This window comes from Sinocyclocheilus anshuiensis, unplaced genomic scaffold, assembly GCF_001515605.1.
Source record: "Sinocyclocheilus anshuiensis isolate Anshui unplaced genomic scaffold, SAMN03320099.WGS_v1.1 scaffold553, whole genome shotgun sequence".
Lineage (NCBI taxonomy): Eukaryota > Metazoa > Chordata > Actinopteri > Cypriniformes > Cyprinidae > Sinocyclocheilus > Sinocyclocheilus anshuiensis.
In genome coordinates this window covers 1,671,110-1,693,672 of record NW_015539821.1, presented here as the reverse complement: position 1 = coordinate 1,693,672, position 22,563 = coordinate 1,671,110, and the positions used below count along the sequence as shown (strand labels likewise).

The 22,563-nt window shown below is 39.8% G+C and overlaps 1 protein-coding gene across 2 annotated transcripts in view; it reads right to left on the bottom strand.

Annotated features, from left to right (window-relative positions):
- fasn (fatty acid synthase) overlaps positions 1-22,563 on the bottom strand; it is a 25,813-nt gene that overhangs the window by 627 nt on the left and 2,623 nt on the right. For both annotated transcript variants that reach the window (XM_016480210.1, XM_016480209.1), the window contains 40 exons: positions 21,265-21,414; positions 20,760-20,912; positions 20,069-20,242; positions 19,556-19,756; positions 18,805-18,927; positions 18,272-18,387; positions 17,647-17,781; positions 17,092-17,554; positions 15,985-16,172; positions 15,362-15,551; positions 13,719-13,813; positions 13,090-13,224; positions 12,790-12,993; positions 12,508-12,623; positions 12,235-12,410; positions 11,963-12,154; positions 11,726-11,806; positions 11,402-11,587; positions 11,101-11,280; positions 10,817-11,020; positions 10,002-10,315; positions 9,530-9,916; positions 9,164-9,334; positions 8,617-8,732; positions 8,320-8,474; positions 7,644-7,847; positions 7,393-7,543; positions 7,130-7,308; positions 6,404-6,523; positions 6,177-6,299; positions 5,844-6,067; positions 5,541-5,742; positions 4,535-4,686; positions 4,355-4,446; positions 3,864-4,261; positions 3,586-3,774; positions 3,135-3,362; positions 1,543-1,754; positions 1,357-1,455; positions 939-1,190 (listed from right to left, as the gene is read on the bottom strand). In XM_016480210.1, the coding sequence (XP_016335696.1) occupies positions 939-1,190; positions 1,357-1,455; positions 1,543-1,754; positions 3,135-3,362; positions 3,586-3,774; positions 3,864-4,261; positions 4,355-4,446; positions 4,535-4,686; positions 5,541-5,742; positions 5,844-6,067; positions 6,177-6,299; positions 6,404-6,523; positions 7,130-7,308; positions 7,393-7,543; positions 7,644-7,847; positions 8,320-8,474; positions 8,617-8,732; positions 9,164-9,334; positions 9,530-9,916; positions 10,002-10,315; positions 10,817-11,020; positions 11,101-11,280; positions 11,402-11,587; positions 11,726-11,806; positions 11,963-12,154; positions 12,235-12,410; positions 12,508-12,623; positions 12,790-12,993; positions 13,090-13,224; positions 13,719-13,813; positions 15,362-15,551; positions 15,985-16,172; positions 17,092-17,554; positions 17,647-17,781; positions 18,272-18,387; positions 18,805-18,927; positions 19,556-19,756; positions 20,069-20,242; positions 20,760-20,912; positions 21,265-21,391 (7,407 nt within the window). In that variant the 5' untranslated portion in view covers positions 21,392-21,414. The remainder of the gene's footprint in view (positions 1-938; positions 1,191-1,356; positions 1,456-1,542; positions 1,755-3,134; positions 3,363-3,585; positions 3,775-3,863; positions 4,262-4,354; positions 4,447-4,534; positions 4,687-5,540; positions 5,743-5,843; positions 6,068-6,176; positions 6,300-6,403; positions 6,524-7,129; positions 7,309-7,392; positions 7,544-7,643; positions 7,848-8,319; positions 8,475-8,616; positions 8,733-9,163; positions 9,335-9,529; positions 9,917-10,001; positions 10,316-10,816; positions 11,021-11,100; positions 11,281-11,401; positions 11,588-11,725; positions 11,807-11,962; positions 12,155-12,234; positions 12,411-12,507; positions 12,624-12,789; positions 12,994-13,089; positions 13,225-13,718; positions 13,814-15,361; positions 15,552-15,984; positions 16,173-17,091; positions 17,555-17,646; positions 17,782-18,271; positions 18,388-18,804; positions 18,928-19,555; positions 19,757-20,068; positions 20,243-20,759; positions 20,913-21,264; positions 21,415-22,563) is intronic.

Genomic DNA, 22,563 nt, shown 5'->3' with positions numbered 1-22,563 from the left:
GCACCAAGAGCTTGTAACACTCCAAAGAGAAAGGAAAAATTGAAATCGCATCATATGACCCCTTTAAAATTGCTTATTTCTCTGGATTTAAACATTCTTCAAAACATTTGGGATAATGCAAGTACACAAGTCAGCAAAATATATAACACTGTTCTAGTGGATTTTGGATATTTTAATAAAAAAATCTTACATATTGTGCCTTTAAAGTCTTTCTCTCAGCATGATCTCCTTCCCAGATTCAGAAGTACTTCCTGTGCAATTACCTTAACAATGCTTCCTGCACACAGACCAGGACTAGAGCTAGGTCTCAAAGGTACGGAGCCCCGCGCACATGACATGCAAGAAAAAATAAATCAATCGTGTGCACGATTTACTAATTCGTTCCCTCGATGTACTAAATCCTTTTTTTGTTTTGAGCAAATCTAAAAATCCCCATTTTGTAGTGCAAATGTACGGAGCCCCGCACATGACATGCAAGAAAAAATAAATAAATCATGCACACAATTTACTAATTTATTCCCTCGATGTACTAAAACGTGCAAACGATTACTATTTCGTTCCCTCGATTTGCTAAATCGTGTGCACGATTTAGCAAATCGAGGGAATTAATTTAGTAAATCGTGCGCACAATTTATAAATCAAGGGAACGAAATAGTAATCGTGTGCACGTTTTAGTACATCGAGGGAATGAATTAGTAAATCGTGCACACAATTTATAAATCGAGGGAACGAAATAGTAAATCGTGCACACGATTTAGCCTACTATTTTTTTCCTGCATGCCATGTACGGGGCTCCATACAAAGGTTATCACAGTATGAAATGTCTTCAAATTTTGTGAAAATAAAACCTATGCACCAAATCAGCATATAAGAATGGTCTCTGAAGGATCATGTGACACTTAAGACTAGAGTATTGTATTTGTGGTCCATATCTTTACCTCGTGCAGTTTGTAGTCAGATCCTAAACCATCACCGTACTCGCTGCTGGCCTTGGCTCTCAGCAGGGTGACATTGCCGTGATACTTGGAAATTGGAACATAGCGGTCGGCGGCCTTCAGTTTGTGGTAAAATGTAGAAGCAGCAAAATGGAGCATATCTCGGCTGATATTTTTATGGCTGGATGTGATCAGATCAACAGCCTTGTTCACACGAGCCTCCAGGTCTGACAGAGGTAACAATGTCTCCAACAGCTTTGTGAAAGGTTAAGGATCCAGAGACAGCATTAGCTTTAGCACTGAATTAATGTGACTGAACTGTAGTTAAGATACAGTCTATTTAGAAAAGACCATTTTAAATAAATTAAATGGTCAAAAATCTTTTAAAGACTGAACCACAAAGTAACAGTTGTTCACGTACCTTGTTGTACTCAATGCCAGTGAACTGTTGGATAAAAGCACACAGAGCTTCAGTCTCAGCCTCGCACTCTTTTCCAGGGGTCAGTTTGGCTCTGTAACTCTGTCAAAGAAAAAACAAAAATGATGACCATGTGACCTGGCGCACCAAATTTTTCTGTTTTGTGCTTTCTGCGCTCTTTTATGGCACCTGTGTATAAGCTGCCACGTAAGAGTGCGAGCCGTCAAACAGGAAGAGGTATTCCACTGGGCATTTGGCTGCCTGCAGCTGTGAGCACATCTCAAAAGCCACACATGCACCGAACGAGTAACCAGCGATGCGATACGGCCCCTCTGGCTGCACCTGCCTCACGCACTCCAAGTAATAAGTGGCAAGACTCTGGATACTGTCTAGAGGAGCGGCTGCAGATGGACAAAACACATAAAACAGAAAAAAATGTAACGGGACTGAATTTGAACAAAAAAAAAAAATAGATAAAATAATCATTAAACAATTACATTTTAAACAAATATTACTGATAAAGGAATTAAAACCATATAAAAGGCAAAAACTTCAGTAATATCACATATAGTAAAGTTTAAATTAGATATTATTAAAGGGGTCATATGATGCGATTTCAATTTTTCCTTTCTCTTTGGAGTGTTACAAGCTCTTGGTGCATAAAGAAGATCTGTAAAGTTGCAAACACTAAAGTCTCAAAACCAAAGAGATATTCTTTATAAAAGTTAAGAGTTAACCACGCCTACCTAAAACGGCTCGTTCTAACACGCCCCCACATACCTACGTCACGATCTGGGAAGATTTGCATAACGCCGCCCAAATGTTCACGCAAAGAAAGAAGGCGTAACTTTTATTCTCACTGTAGTATTGTTGACGCTGCAGCCATGTCCTGAAGACGCTGTGTGCTTCGTTGTGAAAGCGAAACTACTTTGTTTGGTCTTCCAAAAGAGGACGATATCCGCTTCGTCATGCCTAGAGCTGATCTGTGCTGGTCGTTGTGGGAATACATTAACTTTCACCGTGGACGAAGTGGAATCCAGCCCGCCTCAGCTCACTCTATCCCGGCCTCAGCGCACTCTATCCCGGCCTCAGCGCACGCTAAGCTGGGGCTTCCCCTCACGCTAGGACGCTGTATTTTTCGTTGCCACAAATGCAGACATTTTATGTTTACGCGGCGCGATGCAATGCAACGCAACGCGTAAAAAGACAGTATAAGTCATAATCAGTAATTATGTCCCCACTGGATGCAACAAATGCCTCGTTTGTAATGGGTTTTAATGTTTATGTCTCGTCGCTCCGGCCGGGACACAGCATCAACAGTATGTGAGGGGCGTAACATTTCCGTCTCACGCTTGAGGTATTCGGCCAATCACAATGCATTGGATAGCTGGCCAATCACAGCACACCTCGCTTTTTCAGACCAATGAGCTTTGTAAAAATCGACGCGTTTCAAAAAGGCGGGGCATAGAGGAGAAACAATAATGTACAGTATGTGGAAAATAATGTGTTTTTTTTACTTTAAACCGCATAAACACATTTCATTACACCAAATACACAAAATGTTCTTTTTAGCAGCATCATATGACCCCTTTAATTATTCAGAATGTATATATATATATTTATTTATTTATTTTTTATTTTTTCAAGTGTTTACATTTTCACCTAACCACACTGAAAATAAAATGAAGTTAAACTGAATTAAAAAAAGTCATGTTGAGCGAGTAAACTGCCTTTCACCCAAGTGTAACAGTGAAAAGTGATCCTTGATCTTGTGTTTGTACCTTTGGTGCACTGCAGGCCATAGCACGGCACGCTAAGCTTGCTGGTGAGAGTGCGGAAGGCGGCAATGGAGCCCTCAATGGGGTGAACGAGGAATAAGGGCCTTTCGGCACTCTGGACCTCGTTCAGTGGGGCCACCGTGGGGCTGTCTGGGTTCACCAGCATCCGGCTCAGATCTGACTCCAGCAGAGCTTGAGCACCAGATCGCTTTGCAGGAGCAATTCGGGACTCTGAGAGAAACAGAATGAGAGAGATTTAATATATTGATGCATTATTCTCCAAATAATGCAATGTTTCTTACAAAACATGAAATTAGACCTCCTGAATTTATTTTCAGAATTATCTTTTAGCAACTTCCCAATAGCTTATTCAAGATACTGTGAATAACAAAAAATGTTCTGGAAAAAAACATAAGGGTATCGATATTGGCATTGACACGAATCACATGCTCACCATCTTTCCCTCCTGATTGGCTGGAAAGCTCCCGTAGCTTATTAATGGTTAGCTGTCGGATTTCCCTCATTGCCATGACAATGTCATAGTCCCTCTCCAGTGTCTGTCTAACCTCAACACCCATTAGCGAATCGAGACCCAGATCAGCCAATGAGGCATCGGCATTCAGACAGTTCACATCACGCACACCTGAATAGAAGAGGTGACACGGTAACTTCGAAAAGCATGAAAAAGTGTAGCTTATCAGATGTTTGAATATTTCAGGTCTGAGCTTTTACCCAGAATATGAGCCACAGCCTCCACCAGGTCCCTCTGTCCACTTCCTTCTCCTTTAGCTACCATCACTTTCTCCGCCAACACAAAGCTGGACATTACAGGCCTCTGCTGGCACAGGAACCTATCCAGTACTTCCAAACAGGAAGACATGCGTTGGGGCAACGTACCACCAATCACAGCATCATTGCCACCCATGGTCTCCAAGACAACACCCACATCTCCAATGGCACCCCACTGGATGGCCAGGCCTGGCAGGTTGTCGTGGCGGCGCTGCTCACACACTCGCTCCATGGTGGAGTTGGCAAAGCCGTAGTTGCTCTGGCCAGCGTTACCTCGGCCACAGCTGACCGATGAGAACACCACAAAGTGCTGAAGTTCTGGGCACTTCTGCCTAGTCACACTGTGGGAAAAAAAAGGGTCATTTATCAAAATTCATCATAAGCCACAAGTGAACGGCTGAAGAAAGAAGATATTCAATCAAACCATTCCCTACCTGTCAAGATGGATGGTTCCACCGTACTTGGGTCTATTGACGTCAATGAAGTGCTGTGGGGTCAGATTCTCCAGCATGCCATCTTTAAGGACCTAGATGATAGAGAGAAATATCAGTTATGTATTTGTTCTTACTTTGTCTACAAAGGAAAATGAACTGAAAGCAACAACTGAATGTTACCATGGCAAGGTGGAAGATGCCACCAACTGGACCCAAGCGGCAGGCTTCAGTGATGAGACGCTCCGTCCCTGCCATGGAGCTGACATCACTGGTGGACACAAGAACCTGAATGCCCATGGCCTGCCACTCTCGAATACGCTTGGCTTGATAACCTGTCGAGACAACAAACGTTTTAGTGTGTTGCCCTGACCAATATCAGTGTTATTTTAGTATTATTTATATACTATTTTCGTATTTATTAATATTTTGAATTAGCTTATTTTTAGTTTTCATTTTAATTTAAGTTTTTAGTAATGTGTTATGGGCTTCTGCATTCTTATTTTTGATATATTTATATTTATTATCATTTATTTATATTCCAGTTTTAGTCATTTTAGTATTTCAACTTAAACTTATTTTATTTCAATTAGTTGCCAAGGGAACAGTTCCAATTTTCACTTAATTTAATTTAACTAAAATAATGTAATTTTTTAATCTAATTTTTATATTTTATTTTATATTTAATGAAAATAATTGTAATATTTTTTTGTACTTTAGTGCTTTTGTCCATTTTTTTACTTTTCTACTTAGCTGTATCATTCCTTATTCATTTATTTCAGTATTTAGTCATTTTAGTACTTTAACTTAAACGTATTTTATTTCAGTTAATTGCAAAGACAATGTTTTACATTTTCAAAATTTTCAAGTTTAAGCTTTTCTATCTAATTGTTATATTTTATTTCAGTTTTATTTCAATTAATGAAAATGATTTTTAATAGTTTTTGTTTTAGTAATTGATGTGCTTTTGTCATTTTTATTCATTTTTGATGTGTTTTAATATTTCTATTTTAGCTTTATTTTATACTTATTACTGCTTAGGAAACTAACTTAAATAAATCAAATATAAATATTACATAAATAAGACTTAAATATAACTTCAGTTTTATTTAAATTAATTTTGTTTTAGTTAACAACAACACTGACCAACACTGACATGAAAACTGATCAAATCCTAGCGCATCTTTACCGTTGCGGATGCCAGAACGTGACGTCAGCACCAGTTTACGAGCACCTCTCTCAGTGAGCCATTGGGTCAACTCCAACCCGAAACCACCCAGGCCTCCAGTGATGATGTATGAGAGAGAGGCAGGGAAGAAGGTACGGCAGATAGCGGGAATAGAAAGAGGAGAGGCTGCAGGAACAATGGTGCTTGTCTCCTCTGAACGTACCTGAGAGGTGAAAGGAGAGACGAGCAATTAGTAAAGTATAAGAAATTGGTGATATAAGAACATTTTTAGACAGGTTTATTAAAATTAACCACCGCCCTTACCTGCAGCAGGACTTTGCCTATGTGTTTGCCCTGAGCCATGTAGCGGAAGGCGTCCTCCACCTGGTTCCTCTCAAAGACAGTGGTACGTAATGGCTGAACGACTCCACTGGCGATTCCCTTTTTCAGAAGCTCAGATACCTCCTCCCATTCCCTGTTCCCCTCCTCAAACAAAGCATCCAGCAGGATGCCGTGGAAGGCCACGTTCTTTAGGAACAGAGCCATACCTGAATCAAGAACAATTGGACAAATACATTTAACACGTGGAAGTAAGAGAATAATAGATCTAAGATGTTTGTTGATTGATTCAGGAATTGTTGTACATCTGGGACGCACCTAGTGGTGTGTTGTTGGAAAGGTCATATTTGCCAATCTCCAGGAAACGACCATGTCTGGCCAAACAACGCAAGCTGGCCTGCAGCTTCTCTTCAGCAAGGGAGTTTAATACCAAATCAACTCCTGAAAAAACACACATACATATGGTGGTTTAATACTTCACTCCTCAGCAATATTTGGTGCAATGCTGCTGTGTATTCAGAGTCACTGCAATATACTCTATTCACCTTTGCCTTGAGTTTGGAGCATTACATGCTGTTCAAACGAGGCATCTCTAGAATTAGCAAAAGATTCTGCCATAAGCTGAGGGAATATTTCTTGCAGGTACGCCTTCTTCTCTCCAGACCCTGTATCAAAACAAGATACTCGTCAGCAGTGTTCACAGTTGATTTAGTCATAGCTTTTTTCTTTTGACAAATAAATAATTTTAATTTAGTTAATACTCTGCAGTGTCATATTTCATTTTAGCCAATTTCATTCTCACTAAAATAGTACCTAATTTAGTCTATTAAAATTTAATTGAAGAATTATGAAAAGGTTGAACTGTAAATTCTTTATGCTTTGAATATTCTGTGTTTTAAATGGTGATGCACCAAAATTATTTTTTTGACCAAAACACCAAATACATAAAGTTTTCTTTTAGCCGAAAACCAAAACCAAGAATTTTTAGTAGTTTGGTAATTGAAGTCTTTATGCTTTTCATATTGTCATGTTCTCAGGTGATTAACTAAAACCAGTCAAAGTAAAGTTTTTAGTCTAGTCACCTCTTGATATTTCAGGCTAAATGTCACTGTTTCAGTCAATAATTTTGGCCTTTCAAAAATTTTTCAGTTGAAACAGAAAATTTATGATTTCTGCTGTACGGCCCTTAGCAATATTACACATTAAATGGAAGGTTAACAAAAATTATAAGAGCTGCATTGAAAGGGAAAAAAAAAGAGTGTGTCACTTACCCACAGTTGTGAAGACTCGGCAGCGCATACTAAGTGCAATAGCAATAGCGGCCTGTCCCACCCCTCCAGAGCCTGAATGGATCAGCACACTTTCACCAGGCCTCAGACGGCCTCGCACCACTAGGGAATAATAGGCGGTGGCATACACCACAGGAACGGAGGCGGCCTGCTCCAGCGTCCTGCAAATAAACACAGCTTCACTTAGCACTGACAGTTTTGGAGGAAGACATCTCATTCAGATTCAGAGGTGCTGAGGTTCTCACCAGCTAGATGGAACATCCCAAAGGAAGCGCTTGTCTGCATCCACACAGGTGGCCAGACCTTTAGCTGGCAGCAAACCCATTACACGTCGCCCACTGGGGTCTCGCCCTGAAAACTCCATTCCCAGCATGCACTGCTGCAGCGCTATGTCTCCTGCATGGACAAAACGAGAAGAGTCTCTTCTAAGACTTTTTATAGGATAAGCTAGCGTGCAATATTTCACTTATAGTCAAAAACAGGCTGGGGTACAAACCAGGGATGGCATCTGGAGGCAGTTTGCCAGTGGCCAGCATGATGTCTCTGAAGTTGAGGGAGGAGTAGTAAACACGGCAGAGCTGCACGTTGGGATTGGAAGGGACAAAATGACGCAGCGGGGAAGCAATCCATCGCAGCGACGAGAGATCACCGCGAGTCAGGACATTCACGTACGCCTGCTCTGTCAACGCCTCGCTAAGATCTAAACATGAATGCACAGAACAGAAGATGATCACAACATGCTCAAAAGACTATCCAATCAGAGTTACAATCTGAAGATGACAACCATTAAATCAAAGTCGCCAAGTTACTGTACTGTTGCTAATATGCTACTACTATATGTGAGCTTCACTGTCTGCAATCCCACTAGTTGCTGTACATTTTGCATTGCCAAAAATCATCATCATTTCTGTCACTGATGTCAATTTACAATTAAATGCATTCATAATTATGCAATATTTACAATGAGAAGTAATAATACCATTAAATAAAAAAATATGATTAATATAAATTAATCAAATATTATTAATAAAAATGATATTAACATAAATTACTATAAAGTACTGAAATACATTACTAATAATACATTTATTCAATTTAATAAAAACAATTATTATTATGAAATAATAATCAATCCTTTATCACTGAAAGTCTTATATGACCTCCTATTTCACCTTGTGTTAACAACTGGTGTCTAAAAACACCCCACTGTCCATCACGGTACACGTTCATGACCAGATCCTTCTTTAGTAATGCCTTCATCTCATTTTGGGTAGGAACAAGGGAGGGGACTTCAGCGCCTTTACTTAGATTAGAAACAAATGCACACCTATTGGGAAGGAGAAAAAAGACCATGTACATGAATACCACATTTATATCTATACAATTGCATAACTGTAACATCAAAAATATAATGACATAATAGTACAGTAGCATATGTGGAACACTAATTGCACAGGAAGTGGACGGACCGTATACGGTTGCCTCCGGGCTCCTGTCTAAGGCAGTTCACCATTCCCACCACTCCATTATGACCCTTAGTGGCAATGAGCCAGACTGGGATATCAGATGACTCAGCTAAAGTACTCTAACAAGAAAAAAGAAGACAGAAAGGGTAATGCATTAGGATTTGTTTAACGAGTCTGCTGTTTGGTTTTAGCATGTTGCTACAGGATTGCCAAGTGTTATTAGTGGCCTTGGCAACACCATTAATGAGTTTGTATGATTAAAGTCGTGATGAAACTGAATTAGTGACTGATATTTTTATGTATTGTGATGTACATCCGAGTGTAACAGATTATCGGAAAAGAAAAAAAAAAGAAGGGTGGGGACTTGAACAAATCTATAGGTTGTTAACGGAGATGTGGGTGTTGTACTCAAAATGAATGCAAGCTTGCAGTCAATAGTGGAGGGGGCAGGGTTTAAATGATTGGAGAAGTTTTGCATACATCACCAGAGAGAAGGCTGTCATTTTCACCAGAAGAACAAGTTACATTTCATGCTGACTTTAATACTCACCTTTAGAGTCTCCACCCATTTGTAGTCAGCAGGGTCCACAAAAATAAGGATAGGTTGATCCTGAGGGGACTGTGGGTGCCGGTGGCAGAGGAAGAGAGCAGAGCCGTAGTAAGACTTTCTCAGCATGACCACATTTAAAGAGGCCTTTTGGAGAAGCTCCTCCCATTCAGTCTGAAAACAAAAAACAATTCTATTTAGAACCCGAGAACTTTGCAATGGGCCAGACAAAACAAAATGAAAGAACAGACAGAACAATGCCAACTTATTTAATGCTGTTATTTAAATACAACATTGTAATTCAAATGTCACTTTCATTTATGTTGTGGATCTGACAGATTTAGCACTTTAGAGTTTTTAAGCACACACCTGTGTCAACAAACCCTCCTGGTTGTTTTGAGATGTGAGGAAGGCTACCATCTCACCCAGAGTGTCTCCTCTCAGTAGGGTGTGGATCAAAACAAAACCACCTTCTCTCGCAGCTGAAGTCAGGTTCTCTATCAGAAGTGCAGGGTTGGCTGTGTGCCCTGTCGCACAGTTACACACAACCAGGTCAGCCCCATCCAGACCACCCGCTGCTGGGCCCTGAAGAGGGTCCCAGTGAGCAGATGAGATGCCCTGCTCCTCCAGGGAGCTCTGGTGTGCAGAAAGCTGGTCAATGGAGACGTCTGAAACAGTGTAGTCGAGATGCAACATCGGTTGGATATTGAGGAGACCAAGAGTTCGAGAAAACACACGACCGTCTGCGGCTAGAGCCTGAAGGAGAAGAATACATGTTGAAAATTTCAAGCGTGTCATCCACCTCTGCCTATTTTCATCCTAAATAATCCATTCACCATACCTCCACAACTTTGAGTTTTCCAGGAGTGCTGTTCTCAAGGGCCGTGTCCAAGCAGTGACGTAGCGCCTGGGAGTCCAGCAGGCCATTGAGCAGAGGGTCCTGCAGCAGACAGTCTCTCTCCTTCTGCACCGTCTGTTCCAGCTCAGAGCGCAGGTTTCCGTTCAGCTCCAGTCCGCACAGCACAGAGAGCAGCCGCAACAGGCCTTTCTCCGCCTCCGCTCCAATCAGCTGGCCCTCGGTCGCACCTTCTAACCCAGGGATGGAGATCTTCACTCCCTGATTGGCCAGCTTCCTCTGCAGACGCTGTACTAGACCTGCACATAAAACATGGGGAAAGTAAGTACAATGCCACAGAGATAGAGGAAAATACCCCCAAAAATTTAAACTGGGGACAAAAATGAAATAATTTTAGGTCCATCTAATTTTAATAATACTATGAATATAAAATATTAAATTGATCAAGTGACAGAATTTTTTTCGTAACATTCATGAAAAAAAAATTTATCAACTGTTTTCAACAATGATAATAATAAGAAATGTTTCTAGCACACCAAATCAGCATATTGGAATGATTTCTGAAGAATCATGTGAAACTGAAGACTAGAGTAACGGCTGCTGAAAATTCAGCTTTGCATCATAAGAATAAATTACATTCCACAATATATTAAAAAAGAAAACGGTTCTTTTAAATTGTAATATTTCACAATTTTACTGATCAAATAAATGAAGCCTTGGTGTGCATGCGACTTCTTTCAAAAAAAAAAAATATAAAAAAACCTAATGCTGCAGTTCTCGATGCAAAAGTCAGAACATGCCTTTGCAATGTCTCAGTTGGTCTCCAAGTTTTTCATTGGTTCTCAGGCAATCGGAGTCCACATAGGGAACAAATACAAACTCCTCCAAAGTGGGCGGAGTCTGCTGCTGCTGGCGACGGGGTGCTACGGTGGTGTGAAGCCCACAGATCTGAACTCCTCCAGCTGTTATGTTGTCAAGGCAATGGTTGACATGAACGTCCACAGCTGAGGAGAAGAAATTTTGGTCAGATACTTTTCAAATGAAATCAGGTTACATCAGACTTCAGCTAGTTGGTGTCTAATACCTTTCTGGCCATCTGCATACTCGTTTACCCTCTCCTCATGAAGTTTGGGGTCCACATACACAGAGCGTATGCGAGTGGGCAGTCTCAAGCTGCGTTCAGGCAGCCCCACTACGATCATTTGCAGCATGGTGTCTAGAAACGTCACCCAGTTACCAGTCCAGTGAAGCTTTCCATGGTCACCTGGAAGAACCAGAATACAAAGAGCTCAGGATTGGAGAAATCATGTTTTTGACCACAACAATCTGTTTTAGCCAATATTATCTCTACAATATAAGTTTAAGATGCATTTGATGGGAATTACCAGCATTGTTAGACTCCAGGATCCCCTGGAAAGTCTTGCCGTAGTCATATCCACGCAGACGCAGCTCTTTGTAAATGTCCCCTGCTTTCAAAAGCAGTTTAGAATCTTCCTTGTCGACAGCCATTGGTTTATTCAGCTCAGCATGGAAAGCATCAAGTCCGGCATCCTCCAAGACACTCACCTTACCTGAGACCACCAAGGATATCAGAGTGTGATCATGAGTCTTAAATACAATATTTGTCAATTTACAAATATCCTGTTTTACTCAAAAATGTCATAGTGGAAGCAGTTGTGGATGATGTCTCATGATGACTTGAAACTCACCACTGACGGCCAGATTTCCATTCTCCGACACCTCAAAATGGTTAGTGGCGGGCATGAGTCGCACCTCAAGCTGGACAGACCCTGTGATGCAGTGCGCAAGACAATTTGGTTAGCACTAAGCCACATTGACTAGAAGTTTGCAATTACAAGAGTCATCACTGTGAGATATAATGTGACAACTGCTAGAAAATACTGAAGAATTCCAGTCTTACAGTACAAAGAAAACAAATCTTTTACCTGTCTTGGGTAGGATGGTGGCTCTATGGATGGTGACGTCTTCAAATGTAACAGGTGTGTGCTCCATGACTGCACCAAGAGATCTCATCAGAGTCCTCCAGGCCAGAACCAGGTATCCTGTGGCCGGGTACAGCACCCGACCATCAATGCAATGACCAATCATGTAGTAATCAGGAGACTCTGGATTCATATCTGCACAAAACATTCAAAATTAAGCATGATATGACAGCAAAGATGAGAAAAACACTCATTTCAACTTCACAACTACCCACCAATATTGTACACAATGGCTGAGGTGGATCCCCCTGAGCCAGCAGGGAAGTCCTCCACCTTGGGCACGTCCCAGACCTGGGAATGATCCCACTGAATGTGAGGGGAGATGAGAGGGGTCCCAGTTGGAACAGGGTATTCAACAGCTGGATACAATTTATTACTGTCCACGTTAATTCTGCAAATGCAAGAGAGTGTGCATCAATCATTTAACATTGCAAATGCTGACAATTTCAGGTCAAAACAGCTAGGAAGTGAAGAGTATAAAAACCAACCCATTCATGTAGATCTTGCCCACATGAGAGAGGAAGAACTCCAGATTGTTGGCATGTCCTCTTTTCATTAGGGGAAGGATGGAGCAGGTAGGTTTTAAGCTCCGTTTCAGGATGGCCTGAAGATGAAACAAGAGTACATTAATAATAGAAATGGATCTACATGTGAATCTTCAAGACATGTATATTAGGGGTTTAGACTTTGATAAATTTATTTATGTGATGCAAAATAATTTAAACAAAATAGAATAATTAAAAAAAATTATAATAATAATTCCCTGTTACCTGCAGCAAAGCATGTGGGGCAATTTCTACTACCACAGCATTATCTGGCACAAAGCTCAGTCCCTCCTGAAAGAGGACAGGACTGACCAAGTTATTGACATGGTACTCTGCAGATGAGTAGAGTGCCAGTGGGCTCTCCCAGTCTGCCTGCCGGATGGACGTGCTGATCCAACGTGCTGAACGAGGCCTTGGGTTCTTTATTACCTACAAGAACATGTACAGGAAGTCAGTGGTCTGAGGTTTTGAGGTGCTAATGTCCACCAGAGGGCACTGTGACACTGCAATGCCTCACCAACTCACCTTCTGCAGTGCAGCCAGAAGGGCTGGAGCAATAGAGGCCATGTAATAGGAGTGGAAAGCCACACCAGCACTGCGCACTTCTTTGGCAAACACACCACTCTCTTTCAGCTGGGCAACAAACTTGCTGACAGAGTCCTGCATAACCAAACACTTACTGTTACGTACTAGTATGGATGCTTTCATTTTATATGTTTCAAAAATTCTATACATTTTCAATAACTGAATTTAAATAATGCAACTCATTCATTTAAAACAAAAAAGTCATTTCCACAAAATATTTGGCAGCAACCAAATCAGCATATTAGATTGATTTCTGAAGGATCATGTGACACTGAAGACTGAAGTTAATGCTGAAAATGTAACTTTGCCATCATCGGGAAAAAAGTACATTTTAAAATATATTAAAATAAAAAAACAGTTATTTTTAATTAATTAATAATATTATTTCACAATATTACTCTTTGTACTGTATTTTTAATTAAATAAATGTAGCCTTAATGAGCATAAGAGACTTATTTCAAAAACATAATATATATATATATATATATACACACACACATTTTTTTTTTATTGTAGTTTTTTTAAATACTGAAATGAAGGTGATTTTATTTCTTAGCATGTATATATACCTGAGGGCCTGAGATGGTCACTGTGTCCTCAGAATTGTGACAAGCAGGAACGACACCCTGTGGACATTGAGCTTTGCATTCTTCCCACGTTAAGCCTGAGGGGGAAGATGATGGGAGGGTTGGTAAAAGGAACCAGAGGAAAGCTTGCTAAAAAATTTATAGCACACATTGCTGAACAAAAGACTAGGCAAATGCCCCATGGTGAGAGGCGTTGCACTTTACGTCCGATTAATGAAGTAAAGCCTGTGAAGGCATCTGCTGTTACACTAACCCACTGCAGCCATGCCCCCCGGGGGCAGGCTGGCCTCTTTAATACAGCGTCCTCTCCAGTAAGCAGCTAGAATGGTTTCACTGTGGCTCAGGGAGCTGTCGGCATAACCACACGCTAGCTCTCCCACAGAGTGGCCCACGATCCCATCAGGCTGAAGACCCATCTTCTGCAACATGTCAATCTGGGCGACCTGGAAAATTGAGGTGGTGAAAGACAGCCAGCCATGGAAATATCATTCATATCAAACCTATCTACTATCAAAAATTATTAGTTATTTTGTCTCAAAACTGACTGTGATGTGACAAGTTTGAATATGCAAGTGTGACAGTTCCACAGGAAAAAGCGGTTTGTTTGAGCAGAAAGTAAGTCACACAGGTTTGAACATGCAGGTTAGGTACATATTGAAGGAACTGTCATTTTTTGATCTCTTTAGGAGACAGACGGAGCAACTGTTGAAATCATAACTGATTGTGCCTCTGTATTGCAACATTTGGCAGGCCTACTGTATATCAGTTCCAAAGTTGACAGGGGTCATTTTTTCATTGAGAAACTCTGCTGATGTCAATCCTGCTCCAGTCACACTGGTACTGTACATGGTATCTCTAGAGCTGAGGGAGACTGACCTGGATGGCTGCAAGACCAACAAACGCTTGCACAGTGTCTTCAAAAGTGCTCTCATCAGCGTCCATGAGCAAGCGAGACACACACAACCCAGTGTGCTTTAGAGCCACATCCGAACGCAGGATAGACTCCCGGAATTCTGGCAGCTGCATCAGGGTACGGCCCATTCCAGCCCACTGTGTGCCCATACCTGTCAGGAGACAGATACAAACAAAGACAGGACACAGAAATAAAAACCCAGCCAATGTGATCATGTCTAGAGATTTTCCATTATATTCACTGACTCGCTCAAGAGGTATATATCAGTTATTTTCCTGTATTATTTATTTAATAAAAAAATGAATATGTATATATTTTGTATACAATAATAATAATAAAAATAACAATATCAATAACAACAACAACAACAATAATAAGTTTCCACAAAAATATAAAAAATATTAAGCATCATAGATCAATCATACATATCACACATCAAACATAATAAGAAGAAATGTTATTTGTGCACCAAATCAGCATATCAGAATGATTTCTGAAGGATCATGTGTGAGCTTTGCATTCTTCCCACGTTAAGCCTGAGGGGGAAGATGATGGGAGGGTTGGTAAAAGGAACCAGAGGAAAGCTTGCTAAAAAATTTATAGCACACATTGCTGAACAAAAGACTAGGCAAATGCCCCATGGTGAGAGGCGTTGCACTTTACGTCCGATTAATGAAGTAAAGCCTGTGAAGGCATCTGCTGTTACACTAACCCACTGCAGCCATGCCCCCCGGGGGCAGGTTGGCCTCTTTAATACAGCGTCCTCTCCAGTAAGCAGCCAGAATGGCCTCGCTGTGGCTCAGGGAGCCATCGGCGTAACCACACGCTAGCTCTCCTACAGAGTGGCCCACGATCCCATCAGGCTGAAGACCCATCTTCTGCAACATGTCAATCTGGGCGACCTGGAAAATTGAGGTGGTGAAAGACAGCCAGCCATGGAAATATCATTCATATCAAACCTATCTACTATCAAAAATTATTAGTTATTTTGTCTCAAAACTGACTGTGATGTGACAAGTTTGAATATGCAAGTGTGACAGTTCCACAGGAAAAAGCGGTTTGTTTGAGCAGAAAGTAAGTCACACAGGTTTGAACATGCAGGTTAGGTACATATTGAAGGAACTGTCATTTTTTGATCTCTTTAGGAGACAGACGGAGCAACTGTTGAAATCATAACTGATTGTGCCTCTGTATTGCAACATTTGGCAGGCCTACTGTATATCAGTTCCAAAGTTGACAGGGGTCATTTTTTCATTGAGAAACTCTGCTGATGTCAATCCTGCTCCAGTCACACTGGTACTGTACATGGTATCTCTAGAGCTGAGGGAGACTGACCTGGATGGCTGCAAGACCAACAAACGCTTGCACAGTGTCTTCAAAAGTGCTCTCATCAGCGTCCATGAGCAAGCGAGACACACACAACCCAGTGTGCTTTAGAGCCACATCCGAACGCAGGATAGACTCCCGGAATTCTGGCAGCTGCATCAGGGTACGGCCCATTCCAGCCCACTGTGTGCCCATACCTGTCAGGAGACAGATACAAACAAAGACAGGACACAGAAATAAAAACCCAGCCAATGTGATCATGTCTAGAGATTTTCCATTATATTCACTGACTCGCTCAAGAGGTATATATCAGTTATTTTCCTGTATTATTTATTTAATAAAAAAATGAATATGTATATATTTTGTATACAATAATAATAATAAAAATAACAATATCAATAACAACAACAACAACAATAATAAGTTTCCACAAAAATATAAAAAATATTAAGCATCATAGATCAATCATACATATCACACATCAAACATAATAAGAAGAAATGTTATTTGTGCACCAAATCAGCATATCAGAATGATTTCTGAAGGATCATGTGACATTGAAGACTGGAGTAATGACTGCTGAAAATTCAGCTTTGACATCACAGGAATAAATTACATTTTAAAAGAAAAACAGTTATTGTAAATTATAATAATATTTTACAATATTATCTTTTTACTGTATTTTTGCAGCCTTTAAGAGCATAAAATCTTTCTGACCCGAATGGTAGTGTATATATAATACTCATTATTTTTTATTATTATAAAAATGTAATTAATTGTGATTTTTTTTTTTAAACCTTAATCTGTTAATTTTTGCTGCAGTGCCTTTAACAAATGCTTTTGCATGTAAAATGAGCAAAAAATGCTTTGATCCGCTTACAAACCTTCCCTCAATTTACTTTTATTGTTCTTTTTGTGTTTAGGACTAAACCCAGTTTTCTTGTTTTTATTTCACCATGACAGCATCAGAAAATAGTTTTTCAGCTTGGTTCCAATAAAAGCTCTTTCTGTTTCTATAAGTTACAGTATGTATTTTATGGTACATCAAGTTCTCTTAGCACAAAAAGGTTGAGGGAAATAAGATTTGTTCACCATGAAAAATAAACGCCCCCTCACCTGAACAAATGTACCAGAGCGGTCTGGGTGTGGGCTGGGCTTGCTGAACCTCTGTAAGCTCTCCCTGTGCTCCGATCAGTGCATAGCCCCTGTACGGCATGCCTGCCGTTGGAACTCCAGACACATCATTCAGAAGAGACAGGTAGCTTGGGTTATCCTTATGCTTCTGGGCGTTGTTGAGGAGGGAAGTGACCGCCTCCTCAGTGCGACCAGAGGCCTGCAGGAGTCTGGGGACTGAAGGTTGTGCAGACTGAGCCAGTGTTTTTTTATCATGTGGACGTAGGATAACATGGACATTTGAGCCTCCGAAGCCAAATGAGTTGATGCCCACGATGCCACCACGGACAGTTATGGGCTCCGACACCACATGCACCTGGCCGTCTGTCAGAGCAGGAATGTCAGGGTTTGGATCGTGGAAATGGATGTTGGGAGCCCAGACGCCATGTTCCAGAGACAAAACCACCTGATCACATGCAACATGAGTTACTTGATTTACTTCACATTTTGGATGTGGGATTCAGCTTTCAGATTTTTAAAGAAAATCAGTTTATCTACCTTGGCAAGAGCCGCCAATCCAGAGGCAGGCTCTGGGTGTCCCATGTTGGATTTGGTTGAGCCAATCAGAAGAGGATCCCTCTGTGACTGACAGAATACACTCACAATGCCATTCACTTCCTGAGGATCCCCAACCTGTAAGAGTTATTTTCAATATACACATAACAAGCTGAAAAACTATTGCTCAATGACTGCATTCACATACACAAGAATATGATGTATATTTAAGTTATATTTAATGTTTTACATTAACAAAAAAATTTAATTATTTAAAACTTTTTTAAATTTCCTCCATTTCTACCAATTGATTTTTGGGTTGCAAACCTTTAAGAAATATCCCATTTGCGTGTGAAAAGGACTTTTGCTTTTTTATTATTATTTTGTATTTTATTGTTTATTGTATTATTGTAGTATTTTTTAATCATTCGATATTTAATATTTTATTATTATTTTATTTAATATTAATTTACTTGTTTATTTATTGGAATACAGACCTTAATTGGAAAATGGTGTGCATGTAATCATGGCCATTATGAATCCGGCACATATCAAACCCATTCTTATTTCCAAATAAATCTCTTTAAGTATGCATGTGTGTTTTGTATGTAATTTCACAGTGACTGACCTTAGTACCGGTGCCGTGGGCCTCGATGTACTCCACCTGCTCAGGTGATATGTTGGCCTCCTGGTAAAGGGAACGGACCAGGCGCTGCTGCATCTCACCTGATGGGAATGTCACCCCTGAGAAAAGAGGAGACATACCACATTCCAGAATATGAGCAGATTTACACGTAGCAGTTCTGACATATGCCTTTCTGGAACGCACATGTGAGCTACACCATGGATTCTTCTGTACTCAATGTAGCAGCACAAGATGCACAACAGGAACTAGAGGGGCCTGATATCAGACGTATGCCAGAGATTTCAAATACCTTTAGCCCTCACGATCAGCCAAGTGTCATGTTTAAAAACACTGGCATGTAAATTGTGGCAGGAGGCCCTGGGGGAAAGGCCAGCATCTACGACACATATAGTGCCAGCATTCACAGTAATGCCAGGCTTCCAGAGCGAGTAAGCAGGTATTAACTGAGTTGATGTCACTCATGCTAGAGGATTTGAGACAGATTTGATGTTTGTGGGTGGGAAGGATGGGTTTACCTTGCTCTTTGTAGCCGTCTGTGTTATTGCCTGTGTTGAGAACTGTGGCGTAGATTCTCTTGGCCATTGACTTCTTGGTCAAGAGTACTGCGACAGCAGCCTCTGAGCGACAATAGCCATTTCCTAGAGGGTAAAACAAAAAAAAAAACTTTGTGCAGTACACAAATTTTTCCCAATTTATGGAATACTACTTTTGTACAGTATTTAGCACATCGCATAACGTTGGGTAGTATATAAAAAATGAAATATGCTTAACTCAGGGTTATTATAGTTAACTAAAACAAAAATTAAAACCACAAAAAACAACATTTTTTGTTATTTTAGTTAACATTCCTTATTTTAATTCAGTTTAACTTGATGTAATAAAATAACTAAAACTAAAAAAAACAATTATTTATATATATATATATTTTTTTTTTATATATATATATATATATATATAAAAAAATTTGACAAATACAACAAAATTACTAAAACTAACTTTAACTACAATTAAAATTAAATATAAGATCTCCAATATAAGTAAGTGGACAGCACTTGCTAAATTAACCATACAATTAGCATACTACTACTTAAAACCTTTATTGTTGCATAGAGAATGCTGCTTAAAATACTATTTATTAAGTATGAACACTTAGAAGGCCATATTCTTATAATTGTTATGCAATGATTGATGCTTATAGAACCAGATTCCTTTAATATTGTTCTGAGAAAAGCTGTAGACGTTACAGTAATATATAATTAATCTCACCTGAGGCATCAAATGACTTGCATGTTCCTTCAGGACTGAGCATGCCCAGTTTCATGAACTGCACTGAGGTGTTGGGCTTGAGCAGCAGGTTGACTCCGCCCACAAGAGCTGCATCACATTGGCCATGGCGAATAGCATTGAAGGCATTCTCCAGAGCCAGCAGACTAGATGAGCATGCTGTGTCAATGGCTGTACTCGGACCTGAATGTTTGTTGTACATCAAACACAACAGTTAATGGCTGATTCTGACGATTCTTGCATTAAGTGATTTAAATAATCCATCTCAACTGGTTGCAACTGGTTGCACCAGTTTAACGTGATAGTATGACTCAAGATACACCAGTGAAAGACGTGACTGTGTAATGAGTCACTTATTCAAATCACCTCAGACGACACATCACACCATACAGAAATAATGAGGACACAGTCTTTCAAACAAAGGTTCTGACAACTCAATTCTGTCCTACAATGTGCACGAGCATCGAGTCAGTAATTAAAGTTATGTTTGCATACCATTGAAATCAAAGAAGTAAGACAAGCGGTTAGCAAACATGGCCCGCTGGCATCCTGTCATGCTGTATCCCAGCAGCTCCTCTGGGTCTTTACTGAAGGCCTCTCCTGCCTCTGAGCCACTTACTCCAATGTAGACGCCAGTCTTGCTGCCACGCATAGACACCGGGTTTATGCCTAAAGGGAAAAAAAATCAACAGGTTTTATTTTCACAAAGTCAGAAAAGAAAAAAAATTCAAACTAGGTTTAAAAAAATGAAATAAAAATGAAAAATCTGTTAACATAATATGATTGCTCAAGAGACAGTTCTTATTATTATCAATGTTAAAAACAGTTGTGCTGCTTAATATTTTTGCGGACACTGTGATGCACATTTTTCAGGATTCTTTAATTAGAAAATTAAAAAGAACAGCATTTATTTCAGAGAAATCTTTAACATTATAACTGTCTTTACTCTCACTTCAATGCATCCATACTGAATAAAATAAAATGTTTTACATAATTTTAGAGTATAGCATGTAATACCACAAGACATCAACTACATTTCATATACCCGTATAGCAGCGCATGCCTGAAAATAACATTTACATTTATCCATTTGGCAGATGCATTTATCCAAAATTTTTCAAGGGCATTAACTACCACAAAATACCTTATTTAATACCTATTATCTAAGAGGGCAGCTGAGACTAACCTCCATCGACGATGGCCTCGTACGATATCTCTAGCATAAGCCTCATCTGTGGGTCCATGGTGTGGGCCTGTTTGGGATGCACACCAAAGAAGGCTGCATCAAATCTGTTTATTTCTTTTAGTTTTCCATTTCTTCGGGGAAGGCCATACAGACCTAGAATTTAAAAAAAGGAGGGAAAAAAGGAATCAAAAGCGCACTCTACTCATCGCCCTAAGCCTGCTTGTGCTTTAGCACATGAATGAGAGTATTAGCTTGGTGCCAACAGAGAGAAGAGAGACGGGCCCTTCATAAGACCCAAAGCCAGATGGACAAGGAAAAGCACAGAACAGCAGCCAGGTAGGCAAGGAGACCAGCAGATGGAAGACACTACAAACCCCAGGGTGGTCTTAAGGAAAGCATTATGATAAAAATCATGTTAATTAAGTCTAAATGTTACTTAAAAGTTATTTAAAATGATATAAAAATTATTCAAAGTGATAAAGACATTCAAATATTATTAGCATACCTGGTTTCCACCGCCTGTCATCTTCTGTGACCATGTCCACTCCATTGAAAAGGTTCTGCCAAAATTCTTCCAAATTGTTTGACTCAGGTAGGCGACCTGAAATTCCAGCTATAACAATATCCTCCATGTCTGGTTAGTTTTTCTTTGATTCTAAGGGAGAAAAAAATTTAAATCAGTAAACAAAATCTTGTAAAAACAGAGGGATTCTGTCAGCTTGATCTGCACTGGCATTATCAAGAACTGTGTGAATGCGAGTGTGTCATTCATTTTAAATCAGCGATCTGTGAGTTGGTGTCACAGAGTTGGTGCAAAATTGGGGATAGGCGGGAGAGTGTACTCGGGGGGGATTGGCGGGGGGGCGTGGCCTGGAAAGCAGGACACTTTTGTTCCCCATTTCAGGGTCAGAGCACTCAAAGCGACAGCATGGATGGGATTCCTGTTCATTCAATGCAATCAAGAAGCGCTGACAAGTACAAAGTGTCCCTCTGTTCCACTTTCCTCAAAACACAAAGGAGGGTTCATTTTAATTTGGTGGACCACAGAAACTTCATTAAATATGCCAAGAGAGAAATCGACTCATCTGACTGTACAGCATGCAATGTAGCAAAGCCATCTAGTATATTTTACCATCTTTACAAATCAAGCACAATAACTAAAAATTAACCTCAACAAGTAAGAAAATTAACTTGAACAAGCTAATTTAATTTGTACAGAATAATTTACAGATGAAAAATTCTGAAAATATTATTATGCAGATATTCTGTTCAGCAGTAGTAATGTATTGTTTAGACTCTTTGACATTTGTAATGCTTTTTTGTAAATTATGTGAAAAATATGATAGAGAGTAGCATGTAAAGCAATAAACATGCATTACATAACAGCTATTCAGCTAGTCACTACAACCTTTCACAGCATGACTGAGTTGTAAATTATATTAGTGCCCAGTAGCTATAAACGTAGGACAGATAATTTTGCAAAAATTATGCTTCATAAATCAATAAACTTAATTACAATTGTCCAAGTAAAAGAACATCAGGAGGATCTTTTTATCATTTGCTTTCTTTAAAAATTGCAAAAAAAAAAGTGGTTCTTGTTGATTTGTAAGTGAAAAGATATGATTCACTCAAAAATCAGACACCGCTGCTTCTGTCGTGAATGTGCAAGGAACCGCAACTGCAGGATTTCAAAGAATAATGAATTTTATTTCAAATTTTTTTCCATTAGATTTTTTCTCATTCAAATATATCACATACATATAATGCACATTGTATGGTTTACTTTCTTATTTGAGAGATATAT